The sequence below is a fragment of the Dromaius novaehollandiae genome, chromosome 4, assembly GCF_036370855.1.
Source record: "Dromaius novaehollandiae isolate bDroNov1 chromosome 4, bDroNov1.hap1, whole genome shotgun sequence".
Taxonomy (NCBI): Eukaryota; Metazoa; Chordata; class Aves; order Casuariiformes; family Dromaiidae; genus Dromaius; species Dromaius novaehollandiae.
The window spans coordinates 45,067,089-45,094,496 of record NC_088101.1 but is presented as its reverse complement, the minus strand read 5'-3'; the positions used below and the strand labels follow the sequence as shown (position 1 = coordinate 45,094,496).

Here is a 27,408-nt window from a genome sequence, read left to right as displayed (position 1 = left end):
TTTCCCCTTCCAATTGTATGGCTAGTGTTTTGATTATGTGCTTCAGAACAAGGACTCTGCATGTGTGTGCATACCTCAGTTGTGCTGTGTTTCTCCACAGGTGGTATTGTAACATTTTATTATTATTATTATTATTATTATTATTTTACCTTTTACCCATCAGGAGGGATTTTGTGTGTAAATTCATAGTACCATTTTCTCAGCATCCGAAACTTCCTCTGCAGATGACTGAGAGATCTGGAACAGTGTGTGGAATTCCCTCACCGCCTAAAGAAGGAGTAGTTAGCCACTGGTACTGCAGCGACAGCCATATAGCTCCTCTCCTAGAGCCAAAAGGTACATTGGGGCTGAATGCAGAGCAGAAAAAAACCTGGACAGGCCTGTGCCCATTGGCTTTGTACAGAGGCTGCATAACTTCAAGAAGTCTGGGGGCTCCCTAAGCTTTGCTGGCCCTTATTTAGCCACCTGGACACAAAGGTCCCTCAACTCTACTTAGGTTACTCATCTATTTAGGCTAAAATTTCATGCAGTGTTTAAGTCCACATTCTTGTTTTCTGTGTCTTCTTCCCCTCCTTGAAAAGTACAGTTAAAAGAAAGAGAGAGAATAAAAATGCTGAAAACATGTAGAGAGGATTGTTTGTAAGCTGTAATTTTGCCTATTGTATGCATTAAAGTTCAAGTAAATGTTTTCTGCCATGTTTGACAAAACTGCAATTTTTATGCATTACTACACTGATACAGTAAAGTCTGACCAGAGGAAAGTATTCTTCTTGCCCTTTGCTATCCAGAGTACTTTTAATAATCACAAGTTTAAATTCACAGCTTCATGATATTAAGTAGCTCCAGCTGGTCAGGAAAGGACAGGAGTCAGCAGTTGTTGTTGTTGTTTTGGTGTGGGGTTTTTTCGTTGTTGTTTTTCAAGAGATTTACCTTTGACCGCAAATTGATAGTAAAGTTTAGCAACAGTTTCCTATCATTGAGTAGTCAGTTGAGAAGCAGGTTTGGGTGAAGAAAAGAGAAGGGTAGGGTAGGCAGAAACTTACTAATTTGACTCTCTGCCCAGGGGTGGCACTGATTTCCCACGTGCACTCCTTTCTGCTGGGATATTTGTCAGGCCAGTTAGGACTCGTGATGATCCCGTTAGGACTATGGATCCTCTGCTCACACTCAGCTGTGCCAATAACAATAGCATTGGTTAGTCTGGAAATCTCCATTCAGCTGTAGCCAGAAAAGTACGCTTTTCTCTTAGGGACCCACTTTACAGAAAGGATCTTTAGGAAGACAGCTAAGTACCCACTTCAGTGTGCATGATCATGCTCATCCGCTTTGGCAAACGCTTTACGGCAACTAATCCAGCATGCTTGGTAACTGATTGTCATGAAACATATGCTGTTGTTTACAATCGATTGCCATCTTTTTGAAACAAATAATATAAAAGAATATTAAAAAACCTAAGTATTAAAATATAATCAAATATTTTGCTATTCCTTCCACTCTTTCCTCACTAATAAGCATGAAAATCCACACGAGAAATCTTGCCAATCCAATAGGTATTTTTAAACATTTTAAAAACATTTCATTTTGTTTCATCTCTTCCCACTAACACCCATATTGCAGCCCCATAGCAATTATTTTGATTTCTAAACCATAGTGTCTAGACATACATTAAACTGGAAAACAGCTAAGATCAAGTCGCAAGTATCTACTGAGAACAACTTAGTCATTCACATCCTGTTACACCATAACTGAATCACCAGAAGTGCCTCTCTACAAATAAATACAACAACTAAAATAAGGAAGGCAGGAAGTAAAAATATGTTTCACCTCCTTTTGCATTTAAATTTTTAACAAAGTACTTTATAAGCATCAGAGAACTATTCAACAAAAATCTTCTAGAGGCGGCAAATATTATTCCAACTTTAGTGACAATGCAAGTGAGTCACAAAGGGCATATCTTTACCAGCAAATTACACCCGTGCTGGAATACATCCTGGAGAAATTACAGTAGTTAACATGATATTGCATACTTAAGGTTTCATTTGCAGATGGCCTAAATTCTGCTTCAGCCCCAGAGGCTACTGTTTTCTTGGAGCTACACACAATTTGAGACTGCAAATAGGAAGAAGGGACTTGACTGGAATTTAGACCTTTGAATATGTCCCCTAAACCAAACCCAGAAAGTAGTCTCTTAAGGGTAGATACAGTTTCAGCCTGGCTGTGGGGAAACTGAATGGAGAGAGCTCTAATGACAACTTTACCAGGCTTTCCCGCAGAAAATCTAGCCCTGTGTTTAATACTGTATTAGATGAATATTCTATCATAGCTCTGAAATTTTACAATTAACAGTACTATTAAAAGTGCTTAAACTGAGTGGCCAATAGTCACAAGTTTTCCCAACTGGGTTTCTCATGGTGCCTCAAACTTGACCACACAGAAACATGCTGGAGTGAGGAGAAAAGTTTAGGCCCAAATGTCTAACCCATCAGCAAGATGCCTTTTCTCCCCCCCCCCGCTTCTTTTCCTTAGAGGGAGGGCTGCAGAGAGCTTTCCAAAAGACAGCTGTATTACCTACTGCTCAGATACGCTACTACTCACCCTCCTTGCAGTCGTGTCTGTTCTCATGCAGCACGAACCCATTGCGGCACTGACAAACGTAGCTTCCCACCGTGTTGATGCACTCGTGCTGGCAGCCGCCGTTGTCCTTCGAACACTCATCCTTGTCTAAGAAATACACGAGGATGTGTGAGCACCACAGGCAAGCAACAGTGTTTGGTACCAAAAAGAGGAAGGGTTGTAACAGTGTCCAGTCCAGAAAAGGATAAACTAAGGCACAGATATTCTTCTCAGTATGACAGTTTTATAGTACCTTAGTTCTACCCATTCATTGCTCAGCCTGCAACCTTGCACCATGGCACAAATATTTTGTTTCATGCTAAGAAGTGGGGGGATTTTTTTTTTTTTTTTGAGAGAGGAACACTAGTAAAACAAGCAAGCTGAAAAAAAGGAGGTAAGACAGTTACCAGTGTTTACCCTTTCAGCTAGTCTTGCTGGTAAAGATTTCATAAATATCTCATTTGAAGTTTTATTTCAGTAAACAACAGGAGCTTAATTCATGGACAAAGTATTTCAACTTTATGCATATTCCACAATGTAATGGTCATATGTTGAAAGGAACATTTAGGCCAAACAAGGTTTCAAGCTCTGCACATAAAAAAATCTAGAAAAGAGTGACTTAACATAAACTTTTCCAATAAGTTTTTTTTTTTTTTTCCTAGCAGAGTGACAATATGCTTTACTTTTAATGAATCTGGACATTAAAGAACCTCTCAAAAAGGCAAATATTTCATTGAAAAACATACAAAAGAAACTGGCATTAATTATTTCAGGAGATCTACAATACGGCATGCAGTTCTGTTTATTAACATAAAATCCTTTAAAAGAGCTTTTAGTGTGTTAGAAGTAAAGCAGGGAATAGGGGAGGAAATATGACCTGCATTAAACAGCTACAAATTCATTGCATGGAGAAAAGCCAAACTAGATTAACAGGCTGTCATTTTAGCAAGAGGCCTCAGCTGCCACCCTTCTATGTCATTCGGCTGTTGTCATGTTAGGTAAGTCCGGTCCATTAAAACTGGTAGACTGCTCCTGACATATAAACATATACATATATATGTATATACATATATGCATATATACAAATCCAGACATGTGTATATATATACACCTATACCCACAAATTTTTACAAAAATGTATCTTACAAACTTGCCATTTTAACATGCAAAAGAAAGAGGAGAAAAAAAAGCAAAGAAATTATGGTCATCCCAGAGGTCCAATTGTTACAGTGCTGGAATGTAGAGCACGTGTCTCCTTCAACCGCACGTATCTTGAAAAGCAGTAATGAGCGTCATCTCCGAATGAGGTTACATGCAGTGTTTCAGGCTTTAGTAGGCACAGTAAGAATTTCTACGGATTACAGGCCAGTGTGGATAATTTACGTCTCTTCTTGTCGTTTTACTTACGTGTTTTTTCTCCCTGCCTTTGTTGAAGCTTCTATTCAATAGCACAAAGGTACTCTGCATTACAATCACATGCACAGAAGTACTTAATCTGCCAAAATGTATGTGACATTTTGCTCATTGACTTGCAGGTCTTCCAGTAAAAATCAGTGTAATACAGGATGATGACGTATTTTTACAGAAAAACCCTGCAACTCAAACTCAAGCATCCACTGCATTTTTTGGTGTGCTGTAAATCTCAAATCTGTTTGCACTGAAAGTGCTTGGAAGCATTCCACAGATGTGAACAGATTTGAAGGCTAAGAAACAGTCAAAGGCACATGTAGCTCCCAGAGTCATCCACAGGCTCATATTAGTTATTGCCATGATGATGAAAGAAGCATAAAAGCTCTCCAGTACACTATTTATGCACCTTGAAATACAAGTCCAAAGCTGAGATAGTAAATCTATTTAATTTCAAACAAAAGTTTTAATCTCTTATCTTTTCAAAAGCAAGCACTACTGTAAATTCCATGTTGCAAGTGAAGAATAGTAATAAGCAGATGAGAAATTATATGTAATATGAACAAAACTCTTCAATATTTCCCCTCCTAAATATTAGTTTGCAGTTTTCTACTAAAATAACAAAATAAATGGAAGGCAAGCTCAAAATGCATTCAAGTTGGACATTCAAGTACAGTTTAGGTACACAGATTCTAAATAAGCGCCCTCTCCGTTTTCACCTTCCAAACTGTGTGAAAATAGAGAAAAGTATTCCAACATTAAATATGTTTGTATTCTGTAAAATAATCTCTTAAGAGACAAGTGGATAAGCAAACAGACCTGCACTGGATCTCTTAAAGGTAAGATTTATATAAAACAACAGACAGAAGGTAGAAGAGAGAAGCTTTGAAACATACTTAAACTACGATAATTACTTGTACGTGGTTAATCAAGGATGCAACTGTTGAACAAGCCTTCCTCACACTTCATAAGTCAGAACAGACTTTCTGTCAGATTGGTTGACCAGTTTCAAAACTCATGAAAAAACAATTAGTCTGTATTAGTTATAGAAACAAATGTTTTGCCATGTAAAAACAAAGCCATTTGTTATGCTGACAGATGGAAATGAGTCTCTCAGTTTTGAATGGATACTTTCTTTTCTTATTTCAGTAGTCAGAACAGGGAAAGATCCATTCTGAACAAAATGTTAGATTTTAACCATTCAGAGTACAAATGGTCGTACCTCTGAAACCCTCAGAGGCCACCAGTCTGTGAATAATACGTACTCGGCCTGAAGGGACCTGTATCAAGTCCTTGCAAGATTCAAAAACAAAAATTTTCTCTTTGCAGGCAGCTTTCTTGTCTGTGGAAAAAAACGTACCAGGATGGCACCAGAGATGAGTTTGTGCTCCAACACAAATCTGCTCAAGGCTAGAAACATGTTAACGTTCTTTTTTAACTGCTCAAAGAATCATCACCCCAGAAGAAGCGTCCCAACAAAATTCATTTCCACATTACATCAGACACCATGCCTGTTTTGAACGACCAAAGAATCACATTTATTTAAAACACAAAAATAACTCTAAAGCTCATGATAAATGCAAGCAGTTTAATGACATGTTGCTACCGGGTATTAATCATACCACTATCTAAAAGACTGATTAAAAGAAATGATTAGGGCTACTTTTTTGAAAATACCACAAAGAGAGGGAGAGAGGGAGAGAAGTATGAGGGAGAGAGGGAGAGAACAAAATATTCTTCTGTAAGCTTCCAGTTTAGAAGCTCAAAATGCAATTCACAGTTTTAACAAAAATATTAAATAAAAGAAAAAAAGAAAAAAAAAGAAGATATCATTCCTCCCTAGTTCCTCCTCCTTGCTAACGGAACTGAATTATATTCATACAACATTCTCTCACAACAGAGCTTTCTTGAGATTTGTCCCATCAAATGTAAATTTAACAGAATGTTAAAAAAACACAACACACTTTTTTTTCCACTTTCCAATAGCACCTGGATGGCTGTTAACACCATTTTACAGCCAAAAATGCAGTCATGTGTTTTCTTATATCAATGCAAATGCCTTCTTAATGCAGGTCATCTGTTGCCCTGTGTCACTGTTTGCATTCACAGTTTATCACAGTGGGTTCCAATCACCAAAAAACTGTGTTCACTCATGTGAGCTGGAGCTGGGCCATACTTTCGCAACTGTAGCCCTGGCCATGGAATTCACAACCAAAAAAGTCACCAAAAAAGTTCCTTGGTTGTGCTTAAGGAACATATTACACTTTTTAATCTTCATGCCAATATGACTAATCTACCACCTGCATCCTGAGCACTTCATATGACTTTTACTGGCGAACAGACTGCAACATGCAGCATTTTCCTCACTGCTGATTTTTCTCATGACATGCATCTATACAGCTAAATGTTTAAAAATTTTTCTATTGGGCTTTAATTTACAAAATGCTTAAATCCCTTCTAGCAAGTATCTTATACATTGAGAACTAAGTATTTCTCAGGGTACACAACACTAAAAATACTGGATTCTAAAGACAAACATAGAAAGAGGCAAAAAAGAACACATGATCAGCTGAACACGGATCAGTTATCAACTCCCAAAAGCCAAACAATATATGGTGAAGACTCAAGTCCATTTGTTGTTTTTAACTGATGGACAAATAGCATATTATGTTCATATTAAAATGTGTTCTTATGTGTTTTCTAATAGTAATGAGATTTGTGGCTGATGAACTATTCAGGGATAACAATCTGTCTTTATGTACATTAAGTTCAAAAGTTTGATTTGGTTTCAAGCATTGTAAAATTTGTTTTGATCAGGTAGCACTGTCAAAAGGGAAAAGCCTGATAATACAGAAGAAAAATATCTGCTAAAAACGGTAACAACTAGAAGAGAAACCAGAAAGAATAAAATTAAAATGCACGGTAGCTAAACTCATATGAAATGAGAGATGAGATTATGGCAGAAATACATTATGAAGCATACAGTACATTTATATACTTGTAGACAGACACTATTTGCATCAAATTAGCTTTGTTTGAAAGGAATTAGAAACAGATTATTCCATATCCAAGACACATCGCACATTTCTGTTCATTAAAAAAAAATTAGTTCAGACTTATCCCTGACTAATTAATTTATTCTGGTGATCAATGGAGTCATTAAAAAATTTGTCTTTTTTAAACGACCAGAAAAAACTTTTCACTAAGGAGAAATAAATTTAAAAAAGAACATTTCATTCAGAAATGAATAAGAGAAGGGAAATAATGGTTCTGAAGGATTACAACCCAATTCTCTGAACTCCATGAATTATAGCTGAGTCCTTCTCCAACATACAGAATTGGCCTGATTTCTTTCCAGAACATGTTCATAACAGTAATAGATTATTTCAACAATCACTTAAAGACCAAGAAAAATAAAGTATCACTTCAGAGAAAATCAGAATTTAACTGAATTTAAATGTATAAATATTTAGCAGGTCCATAAACCATAATTTCTGAACTAAGAACTTACAAATTACAATATTACTATTGCCAACCTTATCTGGTAAAGCTTTATAGATACTGAAAATATATATTTAAAAAACCCTTAATTTGCAGGACATTTTTTGAAATGGAACATTTCAATAGTTATTCTTGTAAAAAATTATATTATGTGACAATTCCTCCTGGCACTACTAAGCCTACATGAAATGATGAGTCATATAAGTGTTTCTAAGAGGAAGCTCATCAGTTGCACGTGTGTAGTTATTTACTGCAAATACTGAGTAAACCTCGAAAGCTTCTTGCTAATTCAAAACATGATTTTACAAGTAAAATAAAATTTCTATGAGTTAATGGCATCAGTATATGTAAAAACAGATCTGAAAAATTATGCCCAAGGAAATGTGATTCCCAAGGGGGGAAAAAAGCTTTAGAGGAGATAAATGTTTGTTAATTTCTTTGCATGAGATAAATCACTGACTTTCACCTTTTTTTTTTTTTTGAAGTGACGTAACAAGAAAAAATTGCAAGTTGAAAATTCCAAATTGCTTGCCTTCACGTTTTCCTCACTCTCTAAGAAACATTACTTACTGATTCTTGTTACTTTACTTTGTCAAAGCCAATATATCAGTTAAGCTATTTAATGAAATATCATTTTCATTTTAGCTTTGCTAACAAAACATTTAAGCAAATGAGCACTAATAACGGTGCATAGTAATACATTTTGCTACATGCTAAACATAACTGAGATTCTCCCGATTCAGATTCTTAACTGCTATCAGGAAACTTGAGGCAAAACTCAAATCCCAAATGCTTCTGAATGGCTTCCAGACCTCGTGGGAGAGTTGTTTTGTTTGATGCAAGATAACATACCTATGCACATGTGTGTGTGCAAACACACAAGAAAAACACTAAGAAAAATGCCACTGCTAACACCAGGTGGTATCCTGCCACAGACAGATTATTGTAATCTATTCTCAGATGGTAATCGCAAAAACCATTATCTTGCAAGTATTTCCTCACATCTTCGGCTTTTTTGTGCCTGACTTCAGTCATTGATACCTGTCCTCAGAGGATATACACTGCCGCAGATCTGATCTGCCTCAGTGCGATTACACTTTTAATTAAAGATATACACAAATTTTTACAGAAGCAAGGTCTTAAGCTCTTTCCTTCTGCAAAACATTAAGAGCAAAGTTTGGCAAAAAGGATCCCATAATGCTAAACAAATGTTACAGTAGAAAGTGGTAGTTCATAACGAATGCAATATATTAAAGAGACCGGAGTGAAAAAGAAAGTACATGTGTACACAGTATGTAATTCATGTCATATTACAACTGGGATTTGAAAAAACAGAAACAAAACTTGGGAAAAAAAGAAGTCTAATAGAAATTTAGGAATGTGTAGTAAATTTACTTTTTTTCCTTATCTCGCACAGTATATTTGGCTCTGCTGTTATTTAAAAATATACATGTGTTCCATATATTTTCTACTGTATAGAGGCACTTCAATTCAGAATGGTATTTTAAGAGTGGCTTATGCTTTTATAAATGAAACGAAGTGAAAGCTACAAGCAAACCTATAAGGGAAAAGGCCACTCACTCTCATGACCAGGATGTGCTGAATCTAGACAGTCTGTGCTCAGAGGCACTCACAGGTGAACAAGAGTGATATTCGATACCTGAAAAGAAGTGAGCCTTGAAGCCTTTTTTTGACACAGTGTTGTCAGATCTGAACTCAATTCGCATGTTGTTGTACTGTGAGGTGATAACTTCAGGCACTTCTGTACCGCAGAATTTACCATGTAGTTTGGAATCAGAAGAAAGGCCACTACGAATCTCCACATAATCGTATTTACAAACCTGAGGGGGGGGAAAGAAAGATTTTTCCTAGCTGACCAAAAAAGATTAAATCATTCACAAATGCAAGAACTTTGATTGATATATGCTGCTTAATAATATTTTCTTCACTTTTTCCTGAGCCCCTGAAAACATTTGTAAATGCTTACAGATGCTCACCGACTTTGTGTAAGCATATTTTAAGGTCACTAAAGCATATCTACAATACATTTTAAGGTTCAAAATTATATTTTTTTCAAAATCTTTTTTTATTACCTAATTTTTAAAATGCTTAATAACTTACCCATTTAAGTTAAAAAGTAAAATTCCAGTGACATTTGACTAAAAATCTAAAAATATTCACCTTGAAGAATTATACCTATCTTTGCATTACAAACTGAGTATCCAGAACCTATAAATATTTTACTGTTTGCACCTGACAGCTTAAACAAAATTTATTAGTTTTCATTTAGAAACTTACAAGCTAGTTTTTTACAATAACGTAAGACATAAACATTTACTTATGAATATATACATCTGCACTATTAACACAGCCACATCTTTAATAGTAGCATAGCTGTAATTTGGAGGGCTAAAGCATCTCATTTTCATTAAAAGGTTAAAAATAAAATGAAATAAAATAATGTAATAAAAGAGCCTTATGCAAGGCCACCAGCCATGATAATACTTTCAGTGTATAATCCCTTGGTCAACATAAAGCCATCTACCCCCAAAACTTCTAAGCTTCTTAGGCTCAACTATCAATCATTTAATCAAAAATGTCCCAGTTGTCTGCAATTAATAGCTTAAGAAAAAACAGTGGCCAGGAGGATTCATACAGAGCTTAGATTGTCCATTAAATCCAAGTCATATTTGATAAATCACAGTTTTTATTTATAGTCATAAAAGAAATGCCAGGGGAGCTGGAAGGGAACTATATAAAATGATATTTTGGCATTTGTTGCTCTATCTCCCTATGAATTATTAAATGATCTTCAATGTTTCCTATTTTTTTTTTTTAGAATATAATACATTCTAGATGAAGATGATTAAATTTTTATCATTACTGGAATTGTTTTCATATTCTGCAGAATTGGGAAGTGGCAATTCATTGAAACTACATTTATATAATATAAAAAATATAAAAATTTATATAAAACTTGAGTTACTTCCACACATTGATTTATATTAATTGTGAGATAATTTCATCTAAATGCATGCAGTGTTCAAATATAACTTGCAATAAAGTTAATAAATGCCAATATCCATTTCAGCAATACATCAAGGGTAAGTTTTGATGTTTTTATAGGTTTTGAATAAGAAATGAAACAGTATTTGAGATAGAGTTTTGTAGAGTTTTTCCTACAACATTATATAACACAAAATTGTAAGTCTATTAAAACTGCAACATTGGGCAAGACATTACAGTTATTTGTAAATATATCCTAAAGTCTTTAAAAATACTGATTAAGCTTGGTACTAAATGGAGCTCCTATAACAAAAGATGTTCAGAACATTTGCTACATGTACACAGATGCAACTTATGCCTGCATTTTTGGACAATGCATTAGATTGTTTCAGATATTATATAAGCTTCTTCTGATGTTCATAGGTACCTTTTTTAGTACTAACATTCAATAATATAAAGGTGAAGCTAACTTAGTAACACAGGACAGGAAAAGAGTTCTATGGTCAAACCAAAATCTTAAACTCTGGAAAATACGTATTTATGTATTTTTTTTGTATCTGCTGAAGTTGTGTATCTTGCATGACCTTAGAAAACTGATTTAACTTCCTTATATCTCAGGTGCCTACTTGCAAATCTGACTTAGATACTAAGAAAGTGCAGTTTTATAATTTGGTCTAATGGTAATTCAGTTTCAATTCTGTGGGATTTTTAAGATTTATTTCTTAATATCTGTGAAAGATTTTGCAATTCTCACAAGTAATTTAACAGGACATGAATGTAATGTATTATAATTCATTACAAGAAAGCTGGAATTTCAAGGACTTCAGGACACACTGTGAATAACAAAAGAAACCCTCACACATTTCTGTCCCTGCAAGTACTTTTGGCATGCGTTTGGTGAAGCCACCATGGCTGTGTTGTTTTATTTATAAACTCCAGCTTTTGCCACTTAAGGTCTCAAGCTCAAAACAGTGCACATCCTTAGATCAAATACATTCTACCAATTTATGTAGTTGGAAATAACGTCACAGGAACTGAGTTCTTTATGCTATCCAGCATTTGACTGTGAAGAACACCCATGTTAACTCTATGGCTACAGCACATTGCAGCTATTGTACAGCAAGAGAACTCAGCAGCATGACACGTCTGCGCCTAGGAAGCAGAACAGAGGCTGCAAAGTTCATGGCGAAACATATTTTATCAATGCACACACAAGAAGCACTGTAATCCCAGCGCCCCTGTTTAAAGCCCGAGGGAGCAGACCTTACCACCTCGCAGGGCTTTGCCTGCCTCCCTCCCCTCCGTGGGGCTGGCTGTCCTCCAGGCACAAGGTCCCAGTTGCCCGGGTCCAAGGCAGGCTGGCCCGACAGCGGTGGGAACCGCCTCCGGTGTGAGTTACAGACTCTCAGCGTCTGCTGATGAGCTGCAGAGAAAGTCTGGGCCCCGTGGTGGGAGCCCGCGTGTAACCTGCTCCTCACGGAGACTTTGGCAGAGGCACTGCAGGGTGTGGGGTTTGGGGTTCTGTGCTATGTAATAGTTTTTAAGTGTGCATATGATACATCCACTGAACCCAGTCCAAACGGGTACTTTTATGTATTCTTTGTAGTCATACTCTTTAAATATGATTCGGTTCTTCCAGATTTTCTTCTCCTAAATTCTTTCCAGTATGTCTCAGCCATTTGTTCTGTTTTACTTTGTTGATAAAAAAAGTCAGCTGAGACTCAGCAGAGAACATTTCTTTTAAATTTCTTGTAATACATCTATACGTATCATCTAAATGTATAAGAGAGCTATTCATTTCATATTTATTTTGAAAGAATCCAGAAACTCCCAAAATGAAAACAAGAATTTCCATGGAAATTGTCAGTATATGAACAGAGAGCAAGGGTTTTATAAAACAACATCTATTTTTGAACACTCATGGAACTGTTCAGTGTATAACAGACCATACAGCTCTTTGCCCATGGTTACTTACTTCATTCCCTTCTAACTCAAAAAACTCAAACTTCATTGAAATTCGGTACTGCGTCGGGGCAACCACCTGCCACACACAGTTTTTGTTTGGAGGATATTCTTTGGGCCACCCTGGTGTGGTTATAGTCCCATTTAGCTTTGTCAGAAGTCCTCCGCAAGCAGCTGTAAAATTAACAGAGAGCATCATTTCTTGACTGAAACTGTATTTTACTATAAACAGAAGCATACTGAAGAGATTCAATTCTCTCATTACTTGTATTGCTGTAATACCCAGACAGACTACCCAGAATCTTGCTTTATCATGCTTGGTGCAAACAAAAAGAAAGAGACAGCGCCTGTCTCAAACAGCTTGCAGGTTTGTGGACAGAGATAAGTTTCAGGACTGCACAAGACGTTATCATATCCATTCTTCTCTCTCCTCTCCAGAGACTCTGGTTATTCTCCAACCACCTTTCCCAAGCAAGTCCTCTGACCTCACCGCCCGCCCAAGGACCTTGACCACCCCATGTTCTGGCAGACAGCCTGCTTAAGATGCATTTCTCATTTCCCCAGCTTCTTTTCTTGGATATTGATCCGGAATCAGCTCTACCTGTCTCAGCTCATGTTGTTACATATGCCTCCCAATAACTACTAGATAGGGTCACTTTTCTGGGATAGCCACCACCTATTATTCAGCCACAATTACTTTTGTTGAAGTATGGATGTCCAAATAATAGAGGAAACATACATTCGGCATAAATTTGGAAATAATAGTCATTGCCATACAACAGAATAATAGTGTGCTTTGTGTGTGAATGCACTTCAGATAGCAAAGGATAAACATTAATCTTTTGCACCTGTGGAAAAAATCTTTTTGCACAGGGAGTGGGGGATGAGGAAGTAATGAGATTTGCAGGGATGCTCAGTTATGCTCTGCTCCATTCATACCATTAGGGTACTGTGACAGTAGTGGAAATCTTACACAAATCTCTTTCCGAGGAGCCGATCATCGGAGGCAGAGCCACCTCCTTCTTGCAGTGGCTAAGTATCAAAGCTGAATGCTTACTTGAACCTACTAAAAAATGGCTATTTCCACCTAGCTGGCAGTCTCGTATGCCGCACCTATGCAAACACACATGGGAGAACTCACCAGTTCCTGTGTCGGGGCACACTTGGCCCAGTCAGACATACCAGACTTCCTTCTGGTGCCCTGCTTCCCATGCAGAGCACTTCTTTGCATACATGTAAACAATCCGACTGGGATCACATCGCAGTGTGTCAAAAGAGACTGGGCACAGGTCTTGAGACCACACTCAGATGACGCAAGTTGGTCCCCAAATGGTCAAACATGAGTAAAGACTACAACCAGCTTCTGGTTTTCAGTTTCTGTTTTTCAATGTTGCTCCATTGTTCCTTGGGAGCAGGAACACTGGGAAACATGGAAGCTCTGAAAAATTCTTAAGGCCTCTCCCTCTACTATGCTGCAAGCAAGGGAGATTGGTCAGACCAGCATGAAGGGGGGATAGAAATTTCCAGTGCCTGCCAACACTGCAATGAACTATGGAGCAGAGTTTTTGAGTTAGAGGCTTCCACTCTGGCACCATGTGTGAAATAAAACAGCTAAGCCACCTCTCAGATTCCCAAACCACAACTTGACTATAATGGCATCTGTGACAACATAGTAATTTTAATTCAGGAATCCAAGTTAATATCTACGTATAGTGCTACATCATGTGAAACAAATGCACTTTCAGGGACAGTTCAGGGTTTTTGCTCCATGCTGCACTGCACAACTAGACATGTCCTTAGAATGACTCCTCCCTTTGCCAGAGCTGCTTTTCTGTTTGAGTCCTGGGAACGTATGCCTTCTCTATTTTGGGGAGGCAGAGGGAAGAGTTTTCTGAAAGACTTCTGATCTTCCCTAATATTCTGACTCATATCATCAGACAGACTAAACCAAATTCCTTACATAAACTTGGGCTGATGATCAAAGGACCTACCTCTGCCTGCTGGCCCCTATTAGATTAGCCTCATTTTCTGCACACTGCCTTCTATGCAGACATCTAATGCCACAGACTTTCTATAATACATTGTTTTTTCAATGTGCTTGCTATTAAAGTTGGGGGGGGGGGGACAAAGGGCTTGATGAGAGCTGCAGTCTATCACGCCAAAAATTTCAGACTATTGGCACCCCGCCTCCTCAAAACACAATCAAACTAAAAAAAGCCAAACCTGCAATGAAACAAAGCAAAGATATCTCAAATTGTGACAAACCATGATGGCAAAGCCAGAGACTTTTTTGGGGGGGAGGGGAATCTAACAGATAACATCTAAAGAATACCAAACTACAGAATACCATAATACACAGCACTTCACTTTTCAAACTCCATTTACTACTGAAGCACAACCAGATGAACTGAGATAAGAGTAATTTGTGCTATCTCTGAATTTACTGATGTTTAGGAAATAAAAATCAAACAATTATTGCTACGCAATGATCAAGAGCTTTTGCTTCTTTCCTTTGATATGAAATACGTATAGCACACAAAAGCTTATCTCTGTCCAATCCTATGTTTGCTGAGGCTTCCATTCGTGAGGATTTTATTTCTCTAAACTATTACTCGAGTAAATTTTGCTCAACCTGAAATTTAGAATTTGTTTCCTGCAAGAGAAGTCCACGATCTCACTGGGACTGGGGAGGATTTTACTGATTTTTGAGCTAGAATAAAGGAATCTGCTTGTCAAACCAGCAAGCTCCCCAGTCACAGCACTACAGTCAGAAGTAATCAGAGGGATAATTAAATATTCTAGTTATGAAATAGCAGCACATTGCTATGCCAATAATTCTCTCCTTACATATGGAGGGAGACTGCACTTTAATTAGGATGAATAATGTAATAAGTGGTTTGGGAAAATATGAAGTAACAAAGTCCTGCTTTGCACTATTTCCAATTGACTAACAGCAAAACTTGAAAAGTTAATTCAGTGATAAACATTAAATGAAGATGACTTGTGGATAGACGGTGCCCTAGTATCACTACTTAAAAGGGAGCATCTCTCTTCCAGGCTGGGTTCCACAGATCTCATACTGTTAGCATATAGCGTATGAAAGGTGTCTTGTTTCATTCAAGTGATAACACTCTATGAGCTTTAAGATCTTGTAAATTGGCAATGTACTGTACCTTCACAACTCTTTTTGTCAGGACCAAGTTCATAGCCAGGATCACAGGCGCACTGGTAACTGCCCAGAGTATTTACACAACGCTGCTCACAACCACCATTGTCAGGTTTGGCACATTCATCTTCCTCTGCCAAGACAGGGAAGAATGCAAAATGCGTTAAATAATTACCTTCCCAGCTGTAATTGCTGAATCAATATTAACCCAGCAAGCTGTATGCATGCCATTATAAGGTGCACTACATAATACATTGTGGTTGCTGACTAGAGTGTTTTCAAATGCTAAGGAGATCTGCAATGGAGAAAATAAAACTTATGTTCTTTTTTACAACAAAACCTACTGACAGCTGCAGACCTAATTTATAAGCACTTTGTGGCCAACATACAATAATTTAGGCAGCAGCAATCTAAAGGTTGTATAAAGTACTGAAAGAAAGATTGAAAATCCACAGCAGGGTCACTTGAAGGGCACTTCATCTCCTACAGAATCAATTCGTGCATTATCCTGAATTCATACTCAAAAACGGATTAACAGAATCCTCAAATCCCAGGTTTTCATTCTACTGATATTAAAGTCCACAAGATGCATTGGAGATGGGGGAGGGAAAGGAATAATTTATTATCTCTACTAGCTGTAACGTATGCCCATGAGAGTCATTGTTGAAATATTCCTAAGATTTTAAAATCTGTTTCCTTGCACCAGGATGAGTAATTTCTTAAGAATAAAACAGCGCTCCCACTATTACACGTACAGCTTTCAAGGTTTTAATTTGGCTATAGCAAGAACTGACAATTAGGGCGAGAAAACCCCTAACAATTAGGGTGAGACAACCCTTAGCTTGTGGCTCTGTAAGAGAGCCACTGGATTCTGGTGGTGACCTGCATCTCAAGGGCAACACAGGGGCCACATCGCTGCTACTGGCTGTGACCATGCAGCAGGCAGGACAGGTAGGAATTAGACGGAGCAACTGCTGCAGATGACATGACACACCCTTGCAGTCTATTTCCTCTCTGGAATAGGCAGAGCCTAGAGGAAGACTGTGGTCACTATATGATTTCTCGCCTATGTTTTTTTTTGTTTGTTTTAATCTTGCTCACAGAAAATAATAAATGGATAATGAGCTTAATTCAGCAGAGTGATTAGAAAAACATGACCAATTTTCAATGTAGGCAAAAAGAAAAAAAATCTTAATAGCAAAGACCTGGTTGTCTCTATTGTGATTATACTATTTCATTTTATGTTTGACAACATAATAAACCCTGAAAACATTTTGTGAGATTAGATCTGTTTCAAAGGTGATTCAAAACTAAACTGATTATTTGAACCTGAAGAGAGTAAGAAGATGCATTAAATATGATCCTTCACTGAATGTGCTTTTTCTGGACGTATTTTACAAGGAGGTTGAAATACCTCCACCCTTTTGATTTGATAAAATTGCATGCCTTGAAGACAGTACAGGACTGATTTTAGTAAGAATACAATACAAAAAATTTTTTTTATTTTATCATAATTCTTCTACTACAAACCCAAATGATAAGAAGTTCACAACTCCCAAAATATGCTTTACCATCTACCTTTAAAAAAGTTAGCAGCAAACCCTGCTTTGTTAACTGTTCCATCAGAAACAAACTTCATCCACAGGGTATTAGAGGTAGATCTAATGTCTTCTGGCTTGTCATAGCCACAAAAGTGGCCAATCAAAGGGCTGTTCTCATTCATTCCATCTCGAATTTCCAAGTAGTCATATGCACAGTTGTCATGTCTTTCAATCTGTAAAAAAAATATTTTAAAAGTGTTCTGTTTAAACTTGACCGTTAATTTCAAATAGTAATCAGCTGAAAAACAGAACAGAAATTTTTGGAAGTTCTCATCTCTGGTTACAGTTGATAAAACTGGATGGTGAAAAGAAATAAGATGCATCACTGGACTGGTTTTTACTACACTTGTATTTTTAGAAGAAGAAAAATTTTCTTAGATGTTTACACAGGATACAACAGTCTAACTGAAAGAAAGTAACTACAAAATGTAAGCTCACCTCTAAGCTTCCCAATATTCTAATTCCTGCCCTGAATTCAAGTAAAGCCTTTTTTTCTCATGTACATCCTAGCATACAAGATTAATGGATCACCAACAAATCAGGTCAGAAATATTAATCGGTTTTGAAATAATTAAAAAGCTTAATTTTGATTGTATGAATAAGATTTTTAGACAGCATTAGCTTGTATTGTTTCAGATGATGATTAATTCTATTTTATTTTCTCCTTTTATCTTCAGTATAGGGTAAAATTTTGCATTTATCAGGACCCACTGATGCCGCAGGGTAACTGTTAACACTAGCAGTGCATTAAGAATTTGCAGCATCTGAAGAGTTAGAGAGGCAGAAATGATCCAAACCTACTTCTAAAATTATCATCTGTTAAGCAGTGACCAGAGGATGAAAAATGTTATCATTGTTTTTGCACAGCTGAAGTGTCTGGTTTCTGTTGCATGACTCCTCATTTCAGGTGTTGTCTTCTAACTTTCTGGGTCAATGAGTGAGTCTCTGCATATTGTCAGAGAAGCATACTGAAAGCAGAACAACCGAAAACGTGCATCTCATTTAAGCTTCCTGCTAGATGACATCCAAGCGCAGACTAGCACGTGAGTGCACATGTGCACATTTCTAATTGCATAGCAAGTCTTAAGCTCTCTTCCTAATAGCATTTGGAGAGTCAGTCAGAGCAGGCGCTGCACCAAAGGGGACAGCAGTAGCACCTTGAGTACGATCCTGTCCAGAGCCCAGGTAATTATGTCCGTCTTTACGGAGAGAGAATCTTTCACAACAGAATTAAAAACCTTTTGATTTACGTCATTTTACTGCAGAATTACTTCACGTTCCTTAAGTAATATAGCATCTCAGCTATAAAAGAATCAACTAAATCCAAGCATTCAGAACAAATCCTCTAAGAAAACTATTTTCAAGTAAGTGGCTGAAATGTGGGGTAGGTTTGATTTTGTGATAGGGGAAACTGTTGGAGAAGGCTCAAATTCAATACAGCACATCCAAATTCTGTTAAAACAACAAGTCAAAACCAGACCAAACCCCTCAAAATTCACATCTTGTCCTTGGACAGAATTTTTCTTGTACAGAAGCTGCACAGCTAGTGCAACAGGCTGCCGACACTGTGCCTGATTGTGTATTATGACCAACACTAAGCTTGGTAAGCACTACAGACTAAGAAGCTTTCATTTAGCACATTAGGATTTCTGCTGCTTTTATGCAAGAGGGAAAACTTGGGGGAAGGGCTGTTTGATTTTGTTTCATTTTGATGCCATCAAAATATTACACTTGCACACAAAATTTGTCCATCTTCTCTCCAACTTTCCAATTCTTCAACCACTTATATATGCAATTTTCTCACACTCACTTCCCTGGCACAATTCATATTGCCATTTACCGTAGTACCTCAGCTATTTGCTCACAAACAGCACTCATTCAGAGCTAGGGAGATGAGGGAGTAAGGCCATGAAGACAGGGCATGCATGCTATCTATTACTGACTTCAGCAGCAGCCGCATGGTCGGGCATGTATCTGAGCACTGACAAATCTTTGGCACACTAACACTGATACCAGATTTTCATTAACCTAAAGAGTAAAGTTTAAATACATCACATCATATTTCAACTTGAAACAAACAAAACCCACTAGTGATCTCAGCAAAAATAATACTGCACTCATAGAAAGAAGTGAACTGGTCCAGAGTCCACTGACAGCAGAGAAAGAATTGTGTATTTTCCCAACACAAGTTTGTGGTCATTTCCCAACTCAAGATTTTTAATTTAACACTTGTTTTTGCCATGTTTCCCATGTTCTGTAGGAGAGTGTGGAAACTATTACTTTTTAGAGGCCAAGTGCAGCTCTAAGTTATATGTGCCCAACTCCCATTGAAGTGGAATGCTAGTTTCTTTTCTGAGAATCACCTTCTATTTCTGGCAGAAGACAACAGATAAAAATCTATTATAGATAATGGTAAGTTGCTAAACTTTCAAAGACTATGAAAATCAACCAACTTATAAAGTGCTATTGATTTCCAATAAAACAATTCAAAAAGGTGACCATTTCACCACAGTGTGTGCTACTACTCCCAGTGATGCCATTACTATATTGAGCGATTAAATAGTTACAGCTACATATAAACTAGCAGATAAGTAGAGGGTTTTTTTTGAGAAATGGTAACTGCTGTTAAGGTCTTTGGTAACCAATGAATAACAATGAATTTAAAATGTGTTTTGCTCATCTGAACCTCAGGTTTTAGGATGTCATGGTACCATCATGTGGGAACACTGCCATATAAAGATCTATTACATTTGCGGTCTCTTATTCTTCCTATTACAAAGATAGAAAATCTCCCCAAGTTAATGAAAGGACTCCCACTGACTTTAGTGGTAACTGGACTGGTCCCACAAACCTTATTTACTGAAGCATTAAAACTTCACTAGTTTGATGTTACATGTGGAGAGGAAATATGGAAATTGTTAGCAGAAGCAAAAATGCATAAACAAACAAGTTTTGCAGAAAAATATGGCACTAAGTACAATGACCTGAGGGCTTAGAAGAAACCTAGTATTTGAATTGCATGGGAAAACTGAGTTGAAAAAAATGACAGCAAAATTCTTAAGACAGGTACATAAGTAACAGAAGGCGGAGGCCGGGGGGAGGAACTCTCATGGTGAAATAAATGGAAAGCCAGAGAAAATCGCTGCATGTCTCTAAAATACTTAAAATTTTGTGGGATAAAATTTTTACACCTCTGATTACGCATATATACTGTTCCACATCTTGACGAGAATCTCACAGAGGGAGCACATGAAAGTGTTTCTCTAAAACATGCGAGTGTGTTTCTGGAGACCTGAAGGGTCCTGAAGGAGGGGCAAGCAGGCAAAGATGCACAGCTCAAACATTTATACATGTGTTTATCTGGAAGAAATAAAAAGGGAGGGAGCCCAGGACCCTGAATCAATGAGTCAAGTCTATGCTCAACTAGATTCATTCTGATATGGAAAAAGCAGGAACACTGCAATTGCACTGTTCACTAGGCTATTAATTAGTGGACATGATATCCATACTCACTTAACCCAAGCAACCTTCTGAGTGTTCATTTTCACAAGAAAATGAAAATTCTTTGGACATAGTTCCAGGAATGAAAATAAAAAATATGTATATAATAAAACTGAGACTTTAGACTAAAACATATTTGGTTAAAACTTCCAGACTACCTTTATTTAGTAGCGCTCCCCAAGAGAAAAGAGGGTTGGGGTGTGTGTGTGTACACACACACATCTAACAGGAGAAGAGGGTCTGAGGAGCAAATCGAGGAGCAATCACACATTTCAGAAGAAAGCTTCAAATGAATTTTTGCCATTATTAATTTCTTTGTTGATACAGTCAAACCCCAGTTTGGTTTATAGACTAGTTAGAGAAGGTGGGAAATGTGCCTAGTGGAATCTTTAATACTAATCCTTCAGAAGATCAGATAAACCCTGGTCCCTGACTTATGTAAAAAATAATTTAAATGAACATAATCTACACTGAGATTAACAGGGCTACTCAAATGAGGAAGATTAATACAGTTTGGCACTATATAACCTCTGGATTGTCTACACACCCTCTGGACTGCCTGGTGAGACTGGCTGCTGATAAAAGCTTTTTTAAAAAATAAACACAAAGACCAATAGCTTTTTTTAAAAAAACAATATAATAAAGGTGACTAACAACAATAAATCAAAAAGATGGAGTTACCAGTCCCAACATCTTTTCTGCTGTCATCTAGATACTGTAAAGTGTAGCTCCCCATCAAGCAGCCAAGTAAGAAAGGGCAGTCCTGCACTCAGTGGAAAATGCATTGCCCACAGCAGGCAAAACAAGATGACTCATTGATACAGTTTGAAATTCTCAGCTTTTCTGGTGCTTTCATTTCAGAGCGGAGGTTATTCATACAGTTATTTTTTCTAGCATTACATATGGATAATGAGAATTCCTCATATTTAAACATACCTTTCAAAGGACAGAGAAGTAATTTTCTCTCAAACACACTGCAATAACTCTTTGGCCTGACATTTACAATTTTTGATCTAAGTTGGCATGAAGAACTGATTTTTAAACAAGTTTTTGTTTTACTGGGCAATGCACCAAAGATTCAGTCCAGAAAGGGACTTAGTACCAAAACACAGAGCACTGCAACACCTACATTCAGCCACTTGGACCTGAAATGGAAATCGGACCCTATGGTAAATGTCTAGGCAGGGCACTTCACAGCAGTTTCCAAAACAACTCTCATTCTCAGTAGGGAGTCGTGTGGACTAGCCAACAAGAAACACTGCGAAGACAGATATAAGAGAAGCCTTGTGCCTTTCTGGAGCACTTCATCCAATGCTCAAGGGCAGCACTCTCACCACAGTTCAGACTCTCCCTGGAGAAGTCTTTGCCTTTCAAGTCCCTACCGTTAGTGACTCTTTTTTCCCTTCAAAACACATCTAGCAGAGATGCTAACTCCCACTTCTTTTTAGTTGAGACTACCACTCAACCATATTCCTGTTCAGTTTCCTCTTGCTTCTTGGGAGATGTCAGTCCACACATTTCACCTCTAGAGAGTGCCCTAATACTAAACAGTCTGTGGGAAGAACTGGAGCACAAAATTTCTTACTCTTACAGCCTGAACCATTAACCTACCAATTCATGCTCTCATTTCCTGGTCTGATGGCTTTAACTCTTTCTGCTGGTGAGGCATGAATGTACCATCTTCACACTTGCAAAGAGCCTATAATTCTGTGATTAGTGAAAAGTCCCCAAAAATAAGAAATGGGAGGAGTTTGAGTCTTCTGAGGCCAAGGTGAAACCGAGTCAGTTCAAGAGATAACATAGTATGCATGTAGAACAATACTGAACATCTGCATGGAGGACACCTACTATGGCAAGTCTCTTTTGCAGGGGAAATATGCAGAGGCATAACACCCTCTGTCCTGGGACAGCACTGAACAATTCTGAGCAACAATGGCAAATTAGAAAAGCTCCATATCTAGCCAATAAGTTATATAAAGTGAGGGAAAACATTGTCCATTTTCAACACTGCTTGAAAAGAGGTACTAATATCCTGTTTTAAGTAACCTTGAGCCAAGACAAGCAAAAAGGCTCTCTGGGCAGAGAAAGTAGATTTTGTCTAGTCTAGTGTGGACAGTAATTCAGGATATGAAAAAGTTAAATTGAAGTAGAATCTGTGAAATTATAAAAATTTCAGATTTCAAAATTTCAAATTTCCAAAATTTCAGTCTTTATATTCATAACTGCTCCCAAATATTTGTTCTCATGCTCAGAACTTTCATTAATCATACAAAAATGTGCCATACACCTGAAGTCTGCCTATAAGACTAAAATTACAGGTTGAAAAATACAAATTTATGATACCTGTGATTATTATATAAGTATACCATAAAACTGGAAAATTTAGATAAAATATATATACAGTCTTTTTCATGTCATTACTATTGGGACATACTCAAAACAATTAAACTCTATGTATGTTACTAAATTTATACAGGAACAAGTCAGTGTATACTGTATGTATAAAAAAAGACATATGAAATATTATTCTTCTTTGTCATAGACTAGTTTACCGTTCTTTAGCAATGTTTACATGGAGATGTATGCTAGAGACACTCAAATATGACTCACCACAGTGTTTTCCCCCCCTCTTTAAATATAGGTTCGTAGACTGAATTTTTTTCCCCCCCCCTCTCAGAAGCCAAAAACCCCCCAGTGGTTTCTTTTTGGATAGACTTTGTTTTTTAGCACTAAAGTACAACCAGCCTATTATTTAACAGAGTACTAAAGCAGCCTTGCTGAACTGGATTATGTATTTGTTAAAGAGCAACATTTTGTCAGTACTTCATACTTTCCAATTCAGATAGCACAGATAATATAAAAACCTTTAATCTTCTTGAAAATTTCTGCAAAAAGGAAGGTCTCATGAAGAGTAAAATTCAATTCTGGAGGTTATTTTTTACACAGAATTCTTAAATTCCTTCATAGGTTTAATGAGGATTCCTTTAAATGTCACTAAATGTCACATCCACTAGATGGTTTTCTAGGCTCAGTTAAAAAGCTTTACCTCAAATGCTTGAAAGGTTAATCCAACATTGTAGTTTTCTGACACTGTTATTTTCCACACACATTCCTTCATTGGTCTGTAGTCATCAGGATAATTGGGAGACTGGATCTGGCCTTCATTTTTGTGGATTTCACCTCCACAGATAGCTGATAAAAGCATAAAATTTGAAGCATATTGTCAACAACAACATTTTCCGTCCCCATGCCCAAACTGACATTTTTATGCCTCTTAAAAACAAACAATCAAACAAAAAACCACAAACCCAATGAGGAGTTTATTCTGGAAAAGACTTAAAGCCTATCAAGGACAAAATATTAAAATCAAAGTTCATTTAAACCACTACATATTTTTCAGTTTACAAACATAATTCATCCTTTCTAATAGCTCTATCATTTTTATTTTTTAATGTTAAGGATGACTTTGGCATCACTGATAATCTGGATCTATACATTTTTCAGAATACATTTAAAAGGTCAAAATAATTAGATTTTTTTTATTCACCTTTGCAATATATCTAGTATATGTCCTAATTAAAATTTACTAACCTTTAGAAAGAGATAATTGAGACTGAAAGTTCCTCTTTTATAATCTATACATACATTTTTTTACCTACAGGTTATCAGTTCAAGCTTACACTGAATTTGAAGAAACAGCTATGTAAATAAATATTTTCATGAAGACTAATAAAAGTAAATGTATGTTTACATGATCAGAACAGATAATCATGTAAAGACTTGTGAATATCAATTATATCATACGGTTTATTACCACAGATTCAATCTTTAAGAAACAAGGCTGTATTTTAATTTAAACAGGTGAATGCTGACTTGCTAATGTACTCAGTCTGTGGGAGGATCTCTTTATTAGGTAAATCCTAGAGCATATGGAAAACTCAAATCAGATTTTGCAAAGAATAAACAGAAAGTACTCAAGAATTATTTCCCTACCTGGAGCAAAAGAAAATGCACATTTAGGTTAATCACAGAACAAGCAAAAAATGCTTATGATCATCATCAGTGGGGTGCCTGGAAAAAGATCACCTAAAGTCTGACCACATAAAGAGTAGCAAAATGTTGTATCTAGTAAATTTATCCCTTCAACTGTCTCTTTTAGTAATAAAATATCAATTTTATATTAAGTTATTTCTGACTTCTTTTAAAAATATTAAAAGGTTAACATTTTCCCCCAGAATCAAGTCATTTCTAATATTCTAAGCATCTTACCTTCATAAACTGCTGCAAAACCTTTTCCAACCCAATTACTGCTGCTGCGGAACTCGATCCACATTCTGCTGTCCGTAGACGCGAGGACTTCTGGCAGTTTGTCACCACAAAACCTGCCTAAAAACATGCAATCAGTAACTGCATTTTCTGTCGCCTCTGAAGCCAAATGCTGCAAACATTTACACGTGTTTAACATTACAAACAGGAGTAGCTTAACCAACTCACTGGAACTATTCACATGCTTACAGTCAAGCACATGTGTTTTTGCAGATCAGGACCTACACACACAAAGATTATAAAGCTCTCAGTACTTCTCACTGCTCTCAGACTCAGGAGTCCGGTATAAAACTTTAGCAGAATCAGGGAGAAAATAGATTATTATGGATTGTTTCTATACGTACACATCCAGGCATTTTAAAGGGGTAAAGCAAGTGCTAATCTTAAGGGAGGAAAGTAATCTAGGTCACAATAACACTGCCCAACACCACTGTGTCTCTTCAGACACCGAAGAGATTTTAAAAACTAACATCCAAATAACCCTAGACTATATAATCTTCTTAAATTCATCCTAAGTGGATGAAATTTCTGTTTGTCTGGGCAGTAGAGGGGGAAAGGGAGAAAAAAAGTAGTTACTGTATGTCTGTCTTCTCTTTTTCATTTCTTTTTAATGCTAAAACTAAAAAAGCACTGTTAAAAAAAATCTATCCTCTGTATCCACTTCCTCTTTTTTTATTGTTGTTGATTTTTAATTGTGGTAGTGAGGACGCTAATAAATAGTTTTAGTCTTCATTCAAAAAAACAAACAAACAAAACAACTGACCAAGAAGCTGAAGAATCCTGTTTCCTGTGGTCTGAAATCTCTAGTTTCAATCATAGCAGATCACAGGATGTCAAACTTAGCCTCTGGACTAGAACAGTGCTATTCATTTTGAGCCCATGGAGCTAACAAAAAGTCCCAGTTTTTAGGAAGCAAAAAGTTAACCTTCTTTAGCATTGTTTAAATATAAAGGTTTTGCTTTTTGAGGTCGTATTTCCCCAAGAAAATGTATAGTATGTAAGTTACAGGTGAGGTGGTCACAGATGCACATATCACTTGGACAACGTAGGATGTATACTTTTGTGTTTGTACAAAAGTTTACAGAATTATATACATTGAAATACATTAAAAAACAAATAATTAAGTCCAATATTGGTATCTCATCCTTTAGAAGAACTTTCTTCTAGACTTTTTTAGTTTAAGTATTGAAATCCAAAAATGTAGAACTTGAGATTTTAGGCTATTTAAAAACAACAACAAAAAAGTCAGTATTGTTTTAGCATACACTGCCTGCAATCTGGAGCTAGAATTAACCAATTGCTGTCCTTTTTCTTCAATAGTAAAGTACAAAGAAGCCATGGACACAGTATGCCAAGGTATAACAGTGGTGCGATGGGATCTGAAATCTCCCCACCCGTCCTCTGCATTAAGTATGGCTGCAGTTTCCGGCATATGAGTTGCAGCTCTAAGACTTAATTCATTATTGCTTTGCATGTCCTTCATATAGAGCATAAAGTTTTTCCTCTTCACTCATAATTTAAAAAATACAGAAACAGAACTGGTAAGCACAACTCTACAGTGGGAGCTCTCACCCTCTGTGCATCACATCACATGCTCTACAAATTTCTTATTACATGCTCTACAGATTTGACTGTGTATTGTTTCCACGTTTCTATGAATAAAACTACGGCAACTTCCTATCTTAATACCCATAAGTAAAGCAAAAAGTTGCACATTTTGTAGATTTCATCTTTCCATATGGAAAATTGAATAACAGTTGGTTGCAATGAAATGAAGGCTTGTTTATGTGAGGCCACATAAGGTTTTTTCCCACCTTAGTTTAGCTACATCATAGAAACCTAACAAACCAAAAGTACTGTGGGTAGCAAGCAAGGTCCAAATCCTGTGGTCCCCTGAACTGAATGAGTATATGGTAACTATGGACAGTGCAGCGTTCAACAGTTGCATACCAAGCAGAGGTGATTTTCTCCAGTAGCCATCTCTTACTTCAATATAGTCGTACCAACAGAGACTGCTCTTGTAAAGGTCCATCGTGGTGAAGTTTAAAACAATCTGCAATCAGAGGAGAATAGCATGCCACTTGATTAAATCATCTGTGGTTAGTACTAGAAAATTACCCCAACAGCATTCTGCAGAACCTTTGGGAAGACACAGTGTCCACCTGTAAAAGGCTTCCAACTGCCTAAATACTGAATTAACTGCTCTTCAATTATTCCGACAGCACGTGAAAAGTTGTATGGGAATACTAAAAGTATTTATTTAACCTTACATATTTAAGGAAGGTTTAAGATGAACTACGCAATTTTAACTGCTTACAAGGCGCT

At 36.9% G+C, this 27,408-nt stretch overlaps 1 protein-coding gene across 2 annotated transcripts in view; it reads right to left on the bottom strand.

Moving 5' to 3' along the window:
* Window positions 1-27,408, bottom strand: part of TLL1 (tolloid like 1) — a 142,525-nt gene that overhangs the window by 14,105 nt on the left and 101,012 nt on the right. For both annotated transcript variants that reach the window (XM_026122905.2, XM_026122906.2), the window contains exons 11-19: window positions 27,034-27,136; window positions 25,027-25,143; window positions 23,804-23,949; window positions 17,234-17,429; window positions 15,663-15,788; window positions 12,503-12,663; window positions 9,182-9,362; window positions 2,596-2,721; window positions 1,044-1,171 (exon numbers count right to left, since the gene is read on the bottom strand). In XM_026122905.2, coding sequence (XP_025978690.1) covers window positions 1,044-1,171; window positions 2,596-2,721; window positions 9,182-9,362; window positions 12,503-12,663; window positions 15,663-15,788; window positions 17,234-17,429; window positions 23,804-23,949; window positions 25,027-25,143; window positions 27,034-27,136 — 1,284 coding nt within the window. The remainder of the gene's footprint in view (window positions 1-1,043; window positions 1,172-2,595; window positions 2,722-9,181; window positions 9,363-12,502; window positions 12,664-15,662; window positions 15,789-17,233; window positions 17,430-23,803; window positions 23,950-25,026; window positions 25,144-27,033; window positions 27,137-27,408) is intronic.